The sequence below is a fragment of the Histoplasma capsulatum genome, genomic scaffold (assembly GCF_000149585.1).
Source record: "Histoplasma capsulatum NAm1 scaffold_1 genomic scaffold, whole genome shotgun sequence".
Lineage (NCBI taxonomy): Eukaryota > Fungi > Ascomycota > Eurotiomycetes > Onygenales > Ajellomycetaceae > Histoplasma > Histoplasma mississippiense.
The window spans coordinates 535,492-552,378 of NW_001813982.1; the positions used below are offsets into that span (position 1 = coordinate 535,492).

Consider the following 16,887-nt stretch of genomic DNA (forward strand, 5'->3'; position numbering starts at 1 on the left):
CCAGAAGCGGTCTTGACCGTTGGGTGTCTATCGTTTTCTTTGAGGAGTGACTGGACCTTGCTTTGAATCGATGCCGCTCTACTCTTCAATCCTTCTCCACCACGGCCCCCATCTTCTCCCGCTCCGCTAACCGCTGGCGATACTCAGCAGCAGCATTTGCCACTCGCCTCTCTTCCAGTGATAAACGTCGTCGCTCTAGCTCACGGCGCATCTCTGGTGAGATATCGCCATCATTGACTTCACGGCCATCATCGCTCATCTCAGTAACTTCTGAACCTGTTATTGGAGTGAGGCGTGCATTCATATTGTCAGGGGAAGGACTTCGGCTTGTCCGTTCTTGTGCTGCATTATTCTCAAAACGACGGAACGCATCGCCAAACCGCCCGGCGAGTAGATTCTTAGTCCCAGATAGAGATATAGACGTCAAACTCGAACGTTTCATATGTTTTGACCCGCTACTGACACGTTTCTCCCGTTTTCGGTTTGATTCTTCTACTTCTTTGGCTCGTAAGAAATCAATGTCTGACGATATATTGGCTCGCTCATGGTCACGATCCGTTTCCAACCGTGGGTGATGTAAGACGTCACTCCCATCGTATCCACCGCGAGGGAAGCTAGAATCGAGGGAGTCTCTCGGACTATCAAAATCCCGAAAACGCTCCGATCTAGATCCAATGAAAGAACTGGCAGGCCGGGACTTCGAGTTTGCCGATTTAGAACGAGCGGTTGGATCACTTGTATCAAGAGCAGATGGTCGGGATCCCTCTAATGACGGTCTAGACGAGACCGGTGACCTCGGTAGATCTTCGAACGAAGCGTTCTGTTTCGATTCACGCTTGAATAATCCCCCACGAGACATATAAACGTCACGACCGCTGGGGGTTTTTTCATTCTCGCTCTCGAATTGTTGGGCGGAATGTCGCTTTTCAAGGGAATTAGGGAGTCTGGATTTGGATCGTTGAGAAAAAGGCGGGCTATCTAATGGACGCAGGCGGGGGGAAGGAGTTGTCATGGTGCCAGTGGACACCATGACTGGCTTTTGAGGAATAGGTTGATGTAGGGTAGTAGTTTGTTGTCGTGTAAGCTCAGCGCGTAAGTCCGGAGATGGTATCAAAATCTTCTCTTCTAATGGTTTATTTTCGCCGAGAGATTTGGACTGTGATCCTATTGCCGGGTTTTTCTGGGAAACAGGAGTCGGATTGGCTTTGGCAAAGGCCTCATCCGCGAGAGCATTGGTTATTCGTTTTGAAAGGTCTTCCGTGGGTGGCTTGGTTTCTGGCACCGTCGGCTCAAACTCAAATTTGGACCCTTGGTCATGGAAGAGCGAAAATTCGTCCAAGGTTGGAAACCTGGAAGAGAGCTCGTCTCCGTTAGGCACTTTGCCTCCGTCAAGGGCAGCAAATGGGTCATTTGAAGCGACTCTTAATGGCGACGGACTGGGTTTGGTTGAGTTGTGATGTGAGGTAGGTTTGGTGGGTCTCCCTCGCCTCATAGGAGCTATGTCAGGAATAATCTGCGTCTCCTGAATGGGTGGGGAGAATACGGCCCCTATCTTTGGTGTTTCGTTGGGAGATGGAAGTTTTTGGTAGCGTCTTGACTCAGAATGTGAACGCCCGGAGTAAATCTGGATCGAGTTAGAACGCCGTAGTCTCATTCGCGGGATTTAAACGGAAGTCAATTCAATATATATCACGTACGTCTGTAATGGGTACCTCTTTGCCGCGCATGCGACACGCTTCCTGCAATACTTGATATATATTCGGTCGTTTTCGCGGGTCCTCTCGTAGCATAGACGCTATCTCAAAAAAGGGTAGTCGTTAGAATAGCGTTCAAAAAGAGCAATATAGGTTACCATAGTATTAGATATATCATACCAATGAGCAATTTTAATCTATCAGAGAAAGGCGGGTACGCAGGGTACTTAAATTTGGCGTTCAGGATTGCCATCTGCCCAGCTTCCTCGAAGGGAGTTGTGTAATAACAGAGCTTGTACAGAAGGACGCCCAACGCCCATATATCGCTCTTCTCATCGATTGGCTGTTTGCGATAAACATCGATCATTTCCGGACTGCGATATTGTAGAGTGGTGTGGCGCTGGACATCATCCTCGATCAGCCTCCCCTCCGCAGCAGTAGCAGCAGCTGGGCGTGGCGGCGCTGCCGACCCAAAGTCACATAATTTGTAGCTAAACGAATTCCCATGTAGCGCTATCAAGACGTTTTCGACCTTGAGATCCCGATGGAGCAAAGGGGGTTTGAGGTAGTGCATACAGGCTGTGCCCTCCGCAACATCGGTGAAAATCTTCAAGATCTCAGGCTCCGTCAAGCGATTCTGCAACCGAGTGTTCATAAAATCGATCAAGCCGCCTCCGGCGCAGAACTCCATGAGAAGGAAAACCTCATACCCGCCGCCCTTTAACTGGGATGCGTGAGAGTCAAAGTATGTGACAATATGCCGATGTCCCTTCAACTTCTTCATGGTTTCGACTTCGGTCCGCATATTTGCCAAAGCGACCTTGTCTGGCACGGCAACTCTTTTCAGCACAGCAGTCTCGGCGCCATCGATCGGATGCGGAAGGCGGACAACGTAGACGTGAGCGAATCCCCCTTCAGAAAGGTATTTTTCGATCACAACACGGTGGTTTCCGACTTGAACCTTCGTCCCTGGGGCGAAGGTCCCAGCTGGCGGTACAGCAAGTGCCATGGTAAATGGTCAATTGGCTTATCCAGAGCCACAATGAAACGGGGGTTTAGGTAAGAAGGGTGCCAGATCGTAGGATTGGACAATAGGGAAGGTCCACAGAAACCGGGCGGTGGAGTGGAGGGTTAAGGTACGAGTGAGGAAGCCCCCATGAAAGGACAGCGAGGGCCAAAAGCAGCGCAAAGAATAGGAGAACTACATTAAAAACGAAATAATCAAAAGGAGCAGAGGGCACAAAGGAAGACGAGTCCCGGAACTCCCTGGGACAACAGTGGGTGACTTGAGAAAATGATACAGCTCATGATCTCAAACCAACCGGTGATCGATGGTGGTCAACAGTTCAGCCAATCAGAGAAAGGCGACCCCGCGGCAGAATATTTCGCCGGGCCCCGAGGCCAACAAACCCAAATGGACTAAAAATAACCAGGCTTGCAGCTGTCAGAGACCGCGGATTCCGGATGGTTTGATGACTCTACTGACAGACAGAATTGGAGCACATGGGCCAGGTATGAGAGTGAGGTCGTTGCCTGATGCTGGCACACTGGCAGTGACACTGGCACCAACAGGGGACTTGACGGAGCACCACGACCTGGAGGTGACTCTGCTGCGTCATGAATTCTACTGCCTAACCGACATGGCCCTAATTTGATATTCTACAGCCTCCGACGGGGATTTGGTCGTGTGTGGAAATCACAGACTGGTGTCAAATGAAGCTGAGGATGCTAGATTGACGACCTACCTTCCTCCAAAACAGTAGGAGCGCCTAATATAGTATCGTTGGGGACAGCTGTCAGATTGAGCCACTTCCCGGTATAATATAGATGCCCCTGCGGCGAATACGATTCATTCCGGTTCATTTGTTATCAGATATAAAAGTTGCGAAATCCTCAAGTGGCCAGGTGCAAAAATACGTTCAAAATCCTGTAACGGGTTTGTTATAACATCATGCCAGAGCGGTGTAGTATCCCCCAAAAAACATCCCAGTGACATACTCCCAAGATGCCCGAAAAAAAAAAAAAAAAAAAAAAAAAAAGAGAGAGAGAGAGAGAGAGAGAGAGGAGGGGGGGATATCAGAGACCATATTGAAAAGTAAGCATCTCATCTCCCCGTCGAACACGGGCGTCATCTTCACCCATTCCCAACACCCTTCTTCCAATCCAGTACCTCACTTGCGAATCCCACCATCTCCCTCCTACAACAGCAAAGGCAGGAATTTTCTCAGCCCCACCTACACCAAAGCTACGGCCAGAGCCTGAATAATCGATCTCTCTATCTAAGGATGTAGCTGGCGGCGTCGCTGCGGCCCTAGCATTATTTATCGCACGGATCACGATCCAGAGCACCACATATCCAATGAAACTGACCAGCACCAAGCCCAATGTAATGAGGAAGGGAATGTGATAGGAATCTTTCTGGAAGTTCGGAGAGAATATAATAGATGCCAGGATCCCCGCCAGGTTCCCGTATCCATTTATCCCCAGAATAATGGTTCGTTTTCCAGGGTTCGGGATATTGCTTGCCAGCCATGTTACAGTTAGTGGGCTTGGGATGTAACTTCCGCTCAGTAGAATGCAGAGGGAAAAATATATAGCCACAGCCCTTGTTGGGGAAAGTGATGTAGAGGAAGAGGGTGATGATGAAAAAACCACGGTAAGAACAAGGCCGAGAGCTATCACCACGAGGCTTGCTAGTATTGGAACGATGCGTCTCCGAGACTTATCACTCCAATGGCTGAATATATAGAGGAATACAGACGCTAGGAGGAATGGAGGGGCAGTAAGAAGGTTGCTGATGGTGGGGGATGAAAGATGAAGGGAAGATAGAACCAGTGGAAGGAAAACGGAGAAGCCAGTGTTAGGGACGGCAGAAGCAATGTTGAGGAGGAGAATAGGAAGCATTAGCGGCAGAAAGAGAGCTGTGGACAGTAATTCCGATTTGGATAGACCCGCATCTGACGAAAAGTTCTGGGGATGTATTTTAGTGCCAATATCATCCGGCAAGAGCCGACGCCGTTGTTCATCATCAGCGTGAGTCAGGATATCTTCTTCCGCAAATTCATCTGATAATGTTGTGGAATTGAAGGCTTCTTGTCTCTGACAATCAGCCTGGGCTCGATCAATAAGAATACGCCTTTCTGCGTACGCTTGCTCTTCTTCGCTCAAAAACCATGCCGTCCCCGCACTTCGTGGGAGCCAGAAAAATCCCATTATTGCAATTATGATAGTTAAACACCCTTCAACCAAGAACAGAATTTGCCATGGCCGTAATGTTCTTTGGTCGGATGGAGTGATCCTGTCGTCGATGGGGTCCTCACTTGGAGGGAAACGAGAGAAAACAAAAAATGCAATTACTCCTCCAAGCGCACCTGCTACTCCGTACGACCCATAGAAGAGCCCAAGTCGACGTCCAAACTCAAAACGGGTATAAAATAGCGAAAGGTACGATACCGCAGTTGGGTAGAAGCCAGCTAAAAGTAGCATCGAAAATCAACAATTTTGTAAAAATAAAGTCAACGGATTTAAAGAGAACTCACCTTCCAAAACTCCAAGTATAACCCTCAACATAATAAGCTGCCATCTGCGCCGGACCCATATATGCAACAAGGTGCAAACTCCCCAAAGCGTCATAACACTCGGCACCCATCTGCTCATTCCGAATTTTCTCCCTGCCGCAGCCCCAACCGGCTGTAAAGCAACAAAGAAGACAAAAAACCATGCAACCGCCGCATTCAGATCTTCAGGCTGCAGACCAGCATCACGAGTAAAATGCGCAGTTTCTGCATTCCCGATGTTGGAGCGGTCGAGGGAGTTTACAAGGAATAGGAGAGATAGGAACGGGAGGAGGACGAAATCTAGCTTGCGGACAGTGCTTGTACGGACCGATGGGTCTGGATCTGGGTCTGGGTCTGGGTCCGGCCCGGCTGTCAGTGCCATTGTTGTGCGGAAAGTGTGTAGTAGCGTAATGATTAGTCGTTATCTGAGGTGAGGGTATCTCTCAGAAGGCAGTTCAGCAACATGGTAGTTGGAGAGTTGAGTAAAACCGATGGTGATCAACGGATGACCACTTGGTTTCCAACCGCTTTCGCTCGGTCCTCAATAGTTGTGACCTCGAAATTGGGCCAGGTGGATTTGCGGAGAAGTGATTGGTTCCGAGGTCCTCTTGAATTTAGGGTCAGAAGGCAAATCACGTGGATCAACTCTTTCAGTGGCTGCATCCTTTTGACCAGGCTCTTCTGAGCAAAAAATAAGGTACAGGTATCTGAATACAGATACCGCTGGAATATGACATGGTACGAACTATGGAATGGCCATCCATAGTTAGGGTTCTCAATGCCTTATCCAATGTGAAACCAGTTGAACGGGGTTAAACTGTCAACTTTTGTGGACTAAGAAACTCCGCCAACCAAGCGTGAACACTGGAATCTGGAGAAGCTGGTGGACCACCGTGAAGCTCTTGCCCTTCACTTGCCTCTCGCCGAAATATCCAGCTCATGCAGGATGACGTGACCCCTGCCATGGTCCAATGAGAAGGGGAAAACGCCCTAGGGAGGATCGACTGAATTGATGATGCCATCACTCCGCCTTGACGACTCGTGAACTTGATGAGAATTGTAACAAGAAGCAACGACTGCATACAGTCAGTCGACAAGTTGATGGTCCCTTTTCCCCACGCTAACATGAAAGCGCGATGTGTTTGACGTGTTTGGCAGTCTTGGCAGTCTTGGCATTTCTGCAAATATAGCCAATCAGCACCAGGGATTCGGGTCACGAGAAAATGCCAAGTCACACTTGGCCGTAACAAGAAAAACATAAACAACCGAAAAAAAAAAATAAATCAACAACTGCCTTGTCATCAGCCAAAAGCTGACCCTTTGAGGGAGTGTTGAGGATTCTCTTCGCTTGGAAGAAACATGATTGGTAAGGGTGAATAAGGCAGAAGCAATGCATTCTCTTGTATCGCGCATACTATCCATGAGGATTGAGGAACATCTTGGGCGCACATCCATCCGCGAGGCGGACAAGAAATCATCGTACAAGTCCAATAAAAACACACTGCAAGCTCCATTTACAGAAGAGCTGACCAATCGGTGTGGAGAAAAGCTCCGCTCTCGAGTCTTGGTCTCCTGTTCACCGACAAATCGAAGGAAAAGCCAATGCGCCATGTCTCGACACCTCACGTAATGATTGGGCGCATGTATCAACGTGCGGGGAGGACGCTTCTGGAGAGAAAAGTGTAAACAAATAAATCATCGAGTTTCTGCCTGAATGGATTAATGGACATTCATATGTTCTCTGGTGAAGCGCCAGTCCAGAAATAATTCAGGCGTGCAACCAGGGGCCACGAATAAGAAGTGCATTCTGAAGAGGAAATTGAAGAGAACATCCAGATTTTGCCCTGAGCAAAGGGACGCCAAACTCTGTCCATAAAGTTATTTTGCTTTTTCCAAGACTCGAGTGTCCGGCTGCCCAAGCGCCAGCAAGTTTCCCCGGTGACCTTGCAAGGGTCCCGCGGAAAGACGACGGCTCCATCCGCCATGCTAAATCGGACCTTGGAACCTTCGGACAGTCAGAGTTTGGAAAGGACTCGAACAATTTCTAAGAAACCCTCCCATTAGTTATCTATTCATATGGCAGAATAACTCCGTCAACTTTTTTTCGTGACTTCTTTCATCGTCCCGAGTAACTCAGTTATCGATTGTTCTGCCTTTCTGTCATACCTCGACAGGGCCTTCTGCCTGAATCCTGGTCCCGACCCGTCTGGATTGCTTCGAGACGTGGTCTGTTCTGAAATCTGACAATAACATAGGTTGGTGAACTTTTACATTTTTGTTTTTGGTTTTCATTGCCGTCATATTCCGTTTCTCTCTCTCTATTTTTCTTTCCCCTCTCTCTCGCCCTGTTTGATAGTGTATGTTGGGTTTGGCGAATGCTTAAGGGCCTTCAGGTGACGCTCCATAATTTTGATTGAAGGTTACCGACTCAAGACTGAAGAGCAACCCGTCCCGATTTTCAGTCCTCACACCAAAACAACGTCAACTCGGACTCCATGACTCTCCTTATTTAAAATACACCGTCCTTCCACCGCTTAACACAGCCAATTAGAATAGTTGGGATCTTTCTACGATCTTCCAGGAAGAACCACCCCATCGAGAGGCACAACATCGGGATTGGGATTGGGGCCCAAGTGCCACCCCACCCCATTGTGTGGCTGATCATGAAGACATTCTTCATTGCCTTTAGATATCGACTGGTACGGATTCTTCTACGACAATAGGAAGGATTGGTGGTGGCATAATATCCAGGAAACAGAAAGCCTCAGCTATCGTCGAACCTTCAAATACGCATATCCATACACACACAATATTTTACAACATTTGCATGCATTTCGTCACTTGAATTTACTGTTTTCTCTCTAATAATGGACGGACCCCCGCCCCCTCCTCCACCTCACGGTACTCCTCCAGGAGGTAGACCACCCCCCAATGCAAACGGCGGGTATCGCAAATCGACAGACCTTCCAGAAGGACCGTATGATATTTTCATCGTTCCGCCTCATTCGTCAGGTTCTGGTTTCATATACCTACCTTCCCTTCAATGTCATAGGAACAGCTTCCTGGCGGGAGTGGCGGCCACTCTAGTTGGAGTAGGAGTATACGTATGGGTGGTGCCCATTCTGAAAACGTGGGTTTCATCAGTTGCTCAAAGTGGTGGTTCGGGCGTCTTTTTGGTTGTTATAGTGGTTGGGATTGCTAGCTGGGCTTGGGGAAGGTCACAAACAGGTTCCAGCAGCACGCCGCCCCCGCCTCCGCCGCGTGGTGCTCCTCGACCGCCTCCCACTGGTGGAGGAACGGGTCACGGAGGCCCGCAGCACGAACCGCCTCCCTCATCAGGCCCCAATCATAACTCCGGGGAAGGCCCTCATTATCAAAATTTCAATGGGCAGTACTCAGGAGGTTATGGAAATGGTCCGAACCCAGGTGGACAATACAATGGCGGCCCATTCCCTGGTAGCCAGTATCCTGGAGGCCATCGTTATACACAAGGAGAAGGAACCTCTGGGGCTGGCGGGTCGGCCCCGCCGCCTCAATCTCCTCCAGATCCACCACCAACTACGCCACCCAATCCATCTGAAAATGACACTCCCAAGCCGAAAGACACAGACTGGGAAAAGGCGAGGGAGGAAACAAAACGAAAAGAAGACATAAGAAGGAAAATGGAGGAGTTCCGGAAGAAGAGAGAGGAGGAAGAAAAGGAAAAACAAAGACAACGGGAGAAGGAGGCGCGAGAACGAGAATTCCGTGAGAGGAAGGAAAAGAGAGAAAAGGAGCGACTTGCTAAAGAAGCCGAGGAAAAGGAGGCTACAGAGAAAGCCGCTAAAGAGAAAGCTAGGGCGGAAGCTGCTGCTCGGTTCGCCGCTGCTCGTGAAGCCGTGGCCGCAAAGAGAGCTGCAGACAAGGCAGCTGCGGAAAAACTTGCAGCGGAGAAGCTCGCAGAAGCGAAATTAATGGCGGAGAAGTTGGCAACAGAAAAATTAGCGGCGGAGAAATTAGCGGCGGAAAAACTGGCCGCAGAGAAACGTGCAGAGTCGGTTAAGCAAGCGCCATCTGTCAACACCCCCCCAAGAACGCCTTCCCCGCAAAAAAAACCTCCTTTTCCATCTGCAAAAACAGAACTCGAGGATGATGCATATTCATTTCGTCCCTATGATCGACCCAGGAAACAGCCGTCTGCACCCTCCGTATTCTCTGAATCATCGTATGCACCGTCCCAATCGACTGCACGAACAACTCCACCACCCTCTCGACGCGGACCGTATTCCACAAAGGATCCTGATAAGATCATTATATATGGCGTGTATGTATTCAACAACACTTTTATGAGGACACCCGTTGCACAGCTGGTGTCGGGGGAAGGGGCATGTAACCGATGGTTTGATACTACGCATCACCACGGAAGGAATGTTCGTAGATGATGACATTAGAGGTGTAGCCCAACGCGAATGGGACGTCAAAGCATGGACAATGAAGCTTGTTGAGGTATGGTGCCCCCAGCTCGGTGCGAACCCTTCTTCCATCCGCCCAAGCCAGGTGAAGACCAATCCTTTCCGGTTCAGCACGTCATATGCGCACAAGGTTCCCAGCAGTGAGGAATCTGATGCGTATTTGGCAAACCTGCACAGGTTCTGCAAAAATCAGTGCCGGCTCGGAGCTGCGTCTTCCGGACTATGGCCTCGCAGTGGCAATAGTAATAGCAGTATCATTGATAATGGAGACATTCTGCAGAGCGCGGAGTTGCGTGGCTTCCACGTCGTTCGTGCAAGCATCAGAGACCAAGAAGGCAAGAAATATGTCTTTGTCTTGCAAGAGGCCGAGGCTTGGAAAGTAGCCGTCGGGCTGCAGCGGTTGAAGAAAGGGAGTCAAGTTAGGGCCCTGGGTGTGTGCGGCTTGCCTGCCAACGAAACCAACGCTGTTCTTGAGAGCCTGGGGTATGTCGCAGGTTGATGGAGATGGAAATTGAATTGTTCTCCAGGTAAGGGATAAGGTATGAAAGACCACCATGAAGACTTTAGCCATCGGAACAAGCGGTGCTGACCATCATCGGTTGAGTACTAGTAGACGGTAGCTTGTTCGATTCTTGTTTCTAATTCCTGTGTATTTTCAATTATTTTTCTTTCTTGTTTCAGCCCTCCGTCAAGGATATCCGAAATACGCATCTTTCCAGGTCATTTTTAGCGATGGAGTTTAGATAGAGGCATATATCATTCATTCGTTCAGTCATCTCTTTGCTTTCTGGAGGGAATTTCCTTTGGAGGTTCCCATGCTGCGACAGCTCTTCCCATGTTATGCGAGTTGGCTTGACGGTCACCTTTTCGTTCTCTGTTTTGTCTGTCTTTGAGAATACCCCTTTTTTTCACGTACATATACGACTGCAGGTTATGCGTGCACGCATGTGCTAACTGTTGATCAATTTGGTCTGGATATTCTGGTGTGTAATAGTTTTTGGACATCTTCTTAATACCATCTATGTTATATATATATATATATATTTTGGCCGCTGATGGCTGGTCTTGCCATCTGCCTGGAAAGCATAAGTTGGCTGCTCCCGCTGGGTTATATAGCAACCATCTATGTCTAATTATTCCACCATCACGAAACCTCTGTGGATGATTCGATCCTGCTGCGTAACCCTGCGAATGTATTAATTATTTCGATGAATGATAGTCAAGTCGGCACTCTCATTCGGCTAGCGGCGCCAGGACGCAAAGCCCAGGTTTGTCTGCAACATTTCAGCCCACCAAACCCCAGAAATGAACACAAACCAGCTCATCTTCGAAGACTGTGATAGAGTACGATTGGAACTTCGCATCCAATCGCTGAACACATGAATCGATACACAGCTTCTGGCAATTAACCTGCTGCAGTCTCTCTTCGCAGACCCTATCTGTTCAAAAGAAGAATCAAAGCCTGATCAGCGAGACATGCCCGCTCCAAGACTAGGAAAAGAGCATTGGGTCATGACGCGGAGAGGTCCATCCGAGCAGAATGTGGCTGCCTGGATCAACCAGGTCTATCCACGCACTCAAGTTCATCGTTGTCTGCTATTTAGGGTTTACGAAGCTCAGCCTTGAGGGCATTTTGTCTCGAGGAGGGGAGCTGGTCGCGGGAGAGGGTCCCGTCCCCCGTGTTGGATGTTCCGGATGCTGTGATGTTTTGATCTGGTCTGCGGAACTGATTTTTGAGACTTCTTTCTGATTTGCCCCACACTGCCAGGATCAATCTTCACAAGAACTGATGTACGACATGATTTGCGGTCTCTAACTGGGCTGAAGTTTGGGAATACTTGTTTTTCCTTTTCGCTGCCCTTGTGCTTTTGAACTGCTTGTGCTGTGTTTTGTACTTGCTACGCTTGCAAGCAATTGGACAGTGGACAAGGCAATGGCGTGTGCGATATCTGCTGAACGACCTGCTGCAGCTGCCGCTTGGGCGGAGCATTGCCATTCCCGGCCTCTTGCTCTTTTCTTTTAAAAAGGGCAAAACCCCCTGTCCTGCACTGACTGAATTATTTGTCTTATCTGACCGGTTGCAGACTTGGCTTAGCTGCTTATTTCAGATAGGCCCTTATATACGGCGCTCCTTCGCCCTGTCCAGAGGTTGTACTGGAATCTTGTCCCTCCCTCTTCTCATCCATCTCTCCTGGTGGAAACAAGACGTGTTTTCTATCAGTCTATTCCGCACTACAGTATTTTCAACATCTATCCCCTCCAAATAAGGTCCGGGCAGGGGAATTTCAAACATGACGAGCACTTACTCAGACCAGCCAAGGTATCGGGACGACCCTTCGGCAAACGAGAAGGATATCTTAGTTGCTGAATATAATATTACCGCTTTGGAAGATGCACAAGCATCTCCCGTCCACAAAAGGCGCTGTGGTTTCATAAAAGGAGGATGGGCCGGCTTTAGAGACAGCTCTCGGTCTATCTGGACTAGAATCTCGCTTGCACTCTTCAAAGTTGTCTTGTTTGCTGGGCTGGTTGGGTTCTTCTACAAAGGCACTTTTCACGGATTTAAGAAGGTATGTGAGGAATGTTTCTTCAATCGTCACTTCAATATTTACTAATTCTCCTCCTTTATTTTTGTCAAAGTCCCCATCATTATTGCGCTACTTTCTACCCTCGATGTTTCTGTACCTAGTGGGTATTAACAGATATCTCTAGCAGTGTGCACACTCCAAGCAGAACAACCACCAGGTATCTGTAAATAGCTGGCATGACCATGGACCTTCTGAGAAACGGGACATCTCTGTCAATACAACTACCAACTCCATTGTCGGCAAATTTCCGCTCTATGACAGTCTCAACTTAACCACCGTCACTGGTAGCATTGCTGTCGTCATCGACCCTCAGCCTGCACATCCAGAACAACCAGAAAAGCCAGCACGTGTGTCCATCAAGACCGAGTCAGGAAGCATTTCTGTTGCATTCAGGTTGCCTGGTGTACAACCTGCCCTTAACGATGCTGCCAGTTTCACACAACTCCAAAGCCTTTATTACTCGGACAAACCAAGTGTACGCAGCAACGACAATAAAAACAACAACCTGCACGCATTCCTCACCCCTCGTTCCTACGAAGTAGAAATCCATACTTCCTCTGGTAGCATCTCGGGCCAAATCGCCTTCTCAAATCTACTCAAGCTCTCCACTGTCTCCGGCTCCATCAGCGCCAACCTCATTCCCCTTGTCTTCCTGCCCGATGAAGACGAAGAGCCCCCTCGCGATCCCCGTGATCCCTGGAACCCTCCGGGCGATGGCCATGACGATGTGGTTCCCGCACATCGCGCAAACATTTCCATCATAACCTCCACCGAGACAGGAAGCACTCACCTCTCGCTTTCCGAGCCCTTCTTCCCCACACCTCCAGAACAATCTACCAAGAAAGCAGGCCAGCCGCAAAAGGGCAAGCATATCCCCTAGATCCATCACCGCACATCACATCGCGCGGGGCTCCGGTTCTTTTGGCCGTTGTTTACCCACCATCCTGGTCTGGGCGCGTCCATGGAGCTAGTTCCGGAAAGGGCCATGTCCATCTTGGTGGTGAGGGCTTGCTGGTGCGCTCTGGCAATCAGACGGTCGCTGACGGTGTGAGATATCCGGAACCCGAGGACGAGTGGGACGCTCCGTGGTGGGGCGCGTCCGGCATCATGAACGTTACCATTACAAGCAACGGCGGTACGGTGGACTTTTTCGCTCGGGGGGATAGGCGGGGTGAATGAGTGAACTCGAGAGTATTGGGCTGGAAGGGCGGGGAGATTCTGAAAGGATTGACCGAATATGGAGAGCTAATCTGCCCACGTCGGTGGGATGTGGTAGGATAAAAGTAATCTAGTGAGAATAGTATATGCAGCTAAGATGAAGCCGATCACATTTTTCTTTCCATTTCAGTTTGGATTTACTCTATCTGTTCATATATTCATTCAGTCTTTTCCATTTTGGATATCGTCAGATTTTCCTCCCATTGTCCTCGTTTCCCTTCGACTTCCAAACTTTTTGTGGTGGAATAATTAGGTGTGTGATGGTGATGAAAAACCGAGGCCACTTAGGATGGATAAATAAAAGTCTCCCCCCGAAGATGGCCGAAGATGGGAAATAGCATGTGGTTGATATCCCTTCAGACAGAAGAAATATTCACTCGAGTACGGCGGTTCGGCTGCATTGTTTGAACGAGGTGTTTTTGAATTCCCTCACGATCGTTTCCTCCTCGTTTTTGATGCATGCATGCTGATCTGAAACCATGCACTGCAAAATCATGACAAGCAACCGCCAAAGGAAAAGTAATAGGATGGATAGCCGTGTTTAAACAACCTGAAAACAAACAAACAAACAAACGATAAAAAAAAAAAAAAAAAAGGGGAGGGGGAGGGGGGGGGGGGGGGGTGGGTGGAGATGGAGGAGAAGAAAGAGTAGATCAGCTTTACGACCGCCGCAGGTGAGTAAAATAATAATAATAATAATACCTACGAAGCATATCAAGGAAAGGGGGAAAAAAATGGAAGATGGCAAAGTAAAGTAAAGCCGCTGTTCGGCATGATTTTGTATCGATTATATTCAGCGGAGTATAGATGTTTTCTTCAAAGTTGTGTGTGACCGCTGTTCATCATCTATATCTACTCCACAAGGTCAGAGACCGTAACACTAGCCATTCCATATCCAACTATGTAAGATGATCCATGGATGATGATGATGATGATGATGATGATGAAAAATGAAAACCAAAATGAAAAAATGAATAAAAGACATTGGAATATGAAAATAGGGCAAAAAGTGCAGTAGTAGGTGACCTGGAGAATAAACAATAATGTTAAAAGATAACAATGAATTTGGTAGACATCAGTTCAAAAAAGAGAGGGAAAAGTGAGGCGAAAAACAGGAGAGTATGAAAAAAAAAAAAAAAAAAAAAAAACAAAGTGGGAATCGTAAATATGTATGACTAAATAAAGATTGTTTACCTTCTCTCTCCCTCTCATCTGCGCGCCTGTTTTCCTTAAATATGATGTTTTGCCATGTATGAGTTCTATATGTATGCGAGTGTCGTTGCATTTATCCGGTTTGGTTTTGCTTCCCCCCTATTATAAGGACTGAGGTGCGGTAAGGTATGAGGTTTTGGTTTTGCGGGGTGGGTTTTTCTATTTTTTTTTTTTTTTTCTTAGACTAACTTTCTTCATTATTTCTTCATGTTAATAATACCCGACGAACGACGACGGAGCTCATATCATTTACCATCCGTGTTGGTGGTAGGAGCTCTCGAATGGGTTTTGGCCGCCACCCCGCGCAAAACCGCCCCCGTTCATCATATTAAATAGGATGTTGGGGTCAATATGGATATTCTGCCCGCCGCCCATACCTCCCATTCCGCCCATGCCTCCCATACCTCCCATACCGCCCATGCCACCCATGTGCGCGAAGGAGGCACCGCCACCGCGCGCGAATATGTCCGTAGGGTCTAAGAGGTCATCACCATTGTCATAGCTGGCACGTTTCCTGTAGGGTGAAAAAAGGAATGATTAGTTTATGAGGATGGGGATCGGGGGACCGGGTGTCGTGGGGCCGACAAGGGTGAATAAAAGAAATGAAAAATGAAAAGAAAAACAGGTGTTTCGTGGGGGAACTTGGGGGGTTCATACTGAGGATCACTCAAAATTTCATACGCCTCTCCAATCTCCTTAAACTGTGTATCTCCCTTATCGCCATCAAGATTCTTATCCGGATGATGCTGAATCGCCATCTTCCTATACGCTTTCTTAATCTCCTGCTCCGTCGCGTTCTTATCGACGCCAAGAATCTTATAGTAATCTTTCCGCTGGCTCTTCTTAAGCTCAAACTCTGCATTTCGAACTTCTTCCTGAATACCCTTTTCGTTGGGATTAGCCTCCGCAATCTTTTTGAATTCACGCGATGCTTCCTCCCAGTTGCCCGCGGCTCCGTACGCCTTTGCCCGCACCCGTTGCGCCTTTACGTATGCAGGATCGAGTTTGAGTGCACTTGTGCAGTCTTCAATTGCTTTGTCGTAGATGCTAAGGTTAAGATAGGCCTGGGCACGGTTCTGGAGCAGTTTGGAGTTGATGTCCTTATTTTTTGGGTCAACTTCCAGGGCCTTAGTGTACAGATCGATAGCTTCTTGGTATTTTCTCGACTTGAAAGCTGCGTTTCCTTCATCTTTCATTCGGAGGAGTTTCTGCACCATGCGGAGATAACGGATCGCCTGCGTGGAGTCCGGGTCTAGGCTCAGAGCGAGTTTAAAGTGTTTGATTGCCTGCTCGTTCTCTCCTTGGGCGTAAAATAGTCGGCCCCGGAGTAATAACGCATCCGGATCCTGATTGTTATCTCGTAACATGGACATGACGATGTTTTGAGCATCACCCAATGAATTAACATTTCCCATCTTTAGATACGCTTCCACTCGCATCAGCCTCCATTTGCGCGGTTGAGTCACGCCAAATCCTAGCGCTTTTACGGCCTGATCCAGGCAATATAACGTCATAGAGCCTCCTCTATCATCCCGTAGAGAACCTTCTGCCTGGGTGATATGATGCAACATTGTCTCCGCAGGGCCTTTATCCTTCGCGGTAACGGGTGGTTGGATCTGCGAATAGATGGATAATGCCTCTGTGGGGCGACCAAGACTAGTGTATATTCTTGCTAATCTGTGCATGATTTTCTGGTTACCAGGTTCCAACTCATCAGCCAGTTTAGCATCTTCCAGGGCTTCATGGTAGAGATGTGCGGATATGTAGGCAGCCGCTCGGTTTGAAAGATACGTTGATGACGACGGCTGGGCCTCGACCGCTAGATTCAAAAATAGACATTAACACATAAACATACCCGCAGCCGCTCCCTATGGTTCACCGCATCACCACTCTCAAATTGTTTCTTTGCTGAACACCTCTTAGAGGCCCTTTTATAATCCACCCCATTTCGCTTAAGCCAAGGCATTTTTCATCTCAACCACAGCATCATTAAAAAAGCCAAAAAAATAAAATAAAATAAAATAAATAAACAGCAAGAAATAAGCTTACCCTTCGTATACTCCTGGATGGCTTTCTGATAATCGCCTGCCTTGAAAAACTTATTCCCGGCTAGCTTGCACGCCTCCGCATCAACAGCGGGGGGTGCAGGTTGTGGCGCACTTGTGGG

The 16,887-nt window shown here is 48.3% G+C and overlaps 6 protein-coding genes across 6 annotated transcripts; 2 read left to right on the forward strand and 4 right to left on the reverse strand.

The window, feature by feature from the left end:
- Positions 1–85: 85 nt before the first annotated feature.
- On the reverse strand, positions 86–2,703 carry HCAG_00171 (conserved hypothetical protein; the record flags this gene model as incomplete). The annotated part of the gene is made up of 3 exons (XM_001543075.1): positions 86–1,624; positions 1,698–1,795; positions 1,875–2,703. The coding sequence occupies 3 exons, from the start codon at positions 2,701–2,703 to the stop codon at positions 86–88; spliced, it is 2,466 nt and encodes an 821-aa protein (XP_001543125.1).
- A 1,067-nt stretch (positions 2,704–3,770) lies between these two features.
- HCAG_00172 (predicted protein) lies at positions 3,771–4,227 on the reverse strand (the record flags this gene model as incomplete). Its single annotated transcript, XM_001543076.1, has 2 exons — positions 3,771–3,973; positions 4,065–4,227. The coding sequence occupies 2 exons, from the start codon at positions 4,225–4,227 to the stop codon at positions 3,771–3,773; spliced, it is 366 nt and encodes a 121-aa protein (XP_001543126.1).
- Positions 4,228–4,755: 528 nt separating this feature from the next.
- On the reverse strand, positions 4,756–5,633 carry HCAG_00173 (predicted protein; the record flags this gene model as incomplete). The annotated part of the gene is made up of 3 exons (XM_001543077.1): positions 4,756–4,759; positions 4,843–5,167; positions 5,234–5,633. The coding sequence occupies 3 exons, from the start codon at positions 5,631–5,633 to the stop codon at positions 4,756–4,758; spliced, it is 729 nt and encodes a 242-aa protein (XP_001543127.1).
- A 2,485-nt stretch (positions 5,634–8,118) lies between these two features.
- Positions 8,119–10,322, forward strand: HCAG_00174 (predicted protein; the record flags this gene model as incomplete). Its single annotated transcript, XM_001543078.1, has 3 exons — positions 8,119–9,554; positions 9,598–10,185; positions 10,313–10,322. The coding sequence occupies 3 exons, from the start codon at positions 8,119–8,121 to the stop codon at positions 10,320–10,322; spliced, it is 2,034 nt and encodes a 677-aa protein (XP_001543128.1).
- Positions 10,323–11,993: 1,671 nt separating this feature from the next.
- Positions 11,994–13,170, forward strand: HCAG_00175 (predicted protein; the record flags this gene model as incomplete). The annotated part of the gene is made up of 2 exons (XM_001543079.1): positions 11,994–12,272; positions 12,415–13,170. 2 exons carry the CDS (start codon positions 11,994–11,996, stop codon positions 13,168–13,170), a joined length of 1,035 nt encoding a protein of 344 aa, XP_001543129.1.
- A 1,799-nt stretch (positions 13,171–14,969) lies between these two features.
- Positions 14,970–16,405, reverse strand: HCAG_00176 (hypothetical protein; the record flags this gene model as incomplete). Its single annotated transcript, XM_001543080.1, has 2 exons — positions 14,970–15,234; positions 15,378–16,405. The coding sequence occupies 2 exons, from the start codon at positions 16,403–16,405 to the stop codon at positions 14,970–14,972; spliced, it is 1,293 nt and encodes a 430-aa protein (XP_001543130.1).
- Between the last annotated feature and the right edge of the window lie 482 nt (positions 16,406–16,887).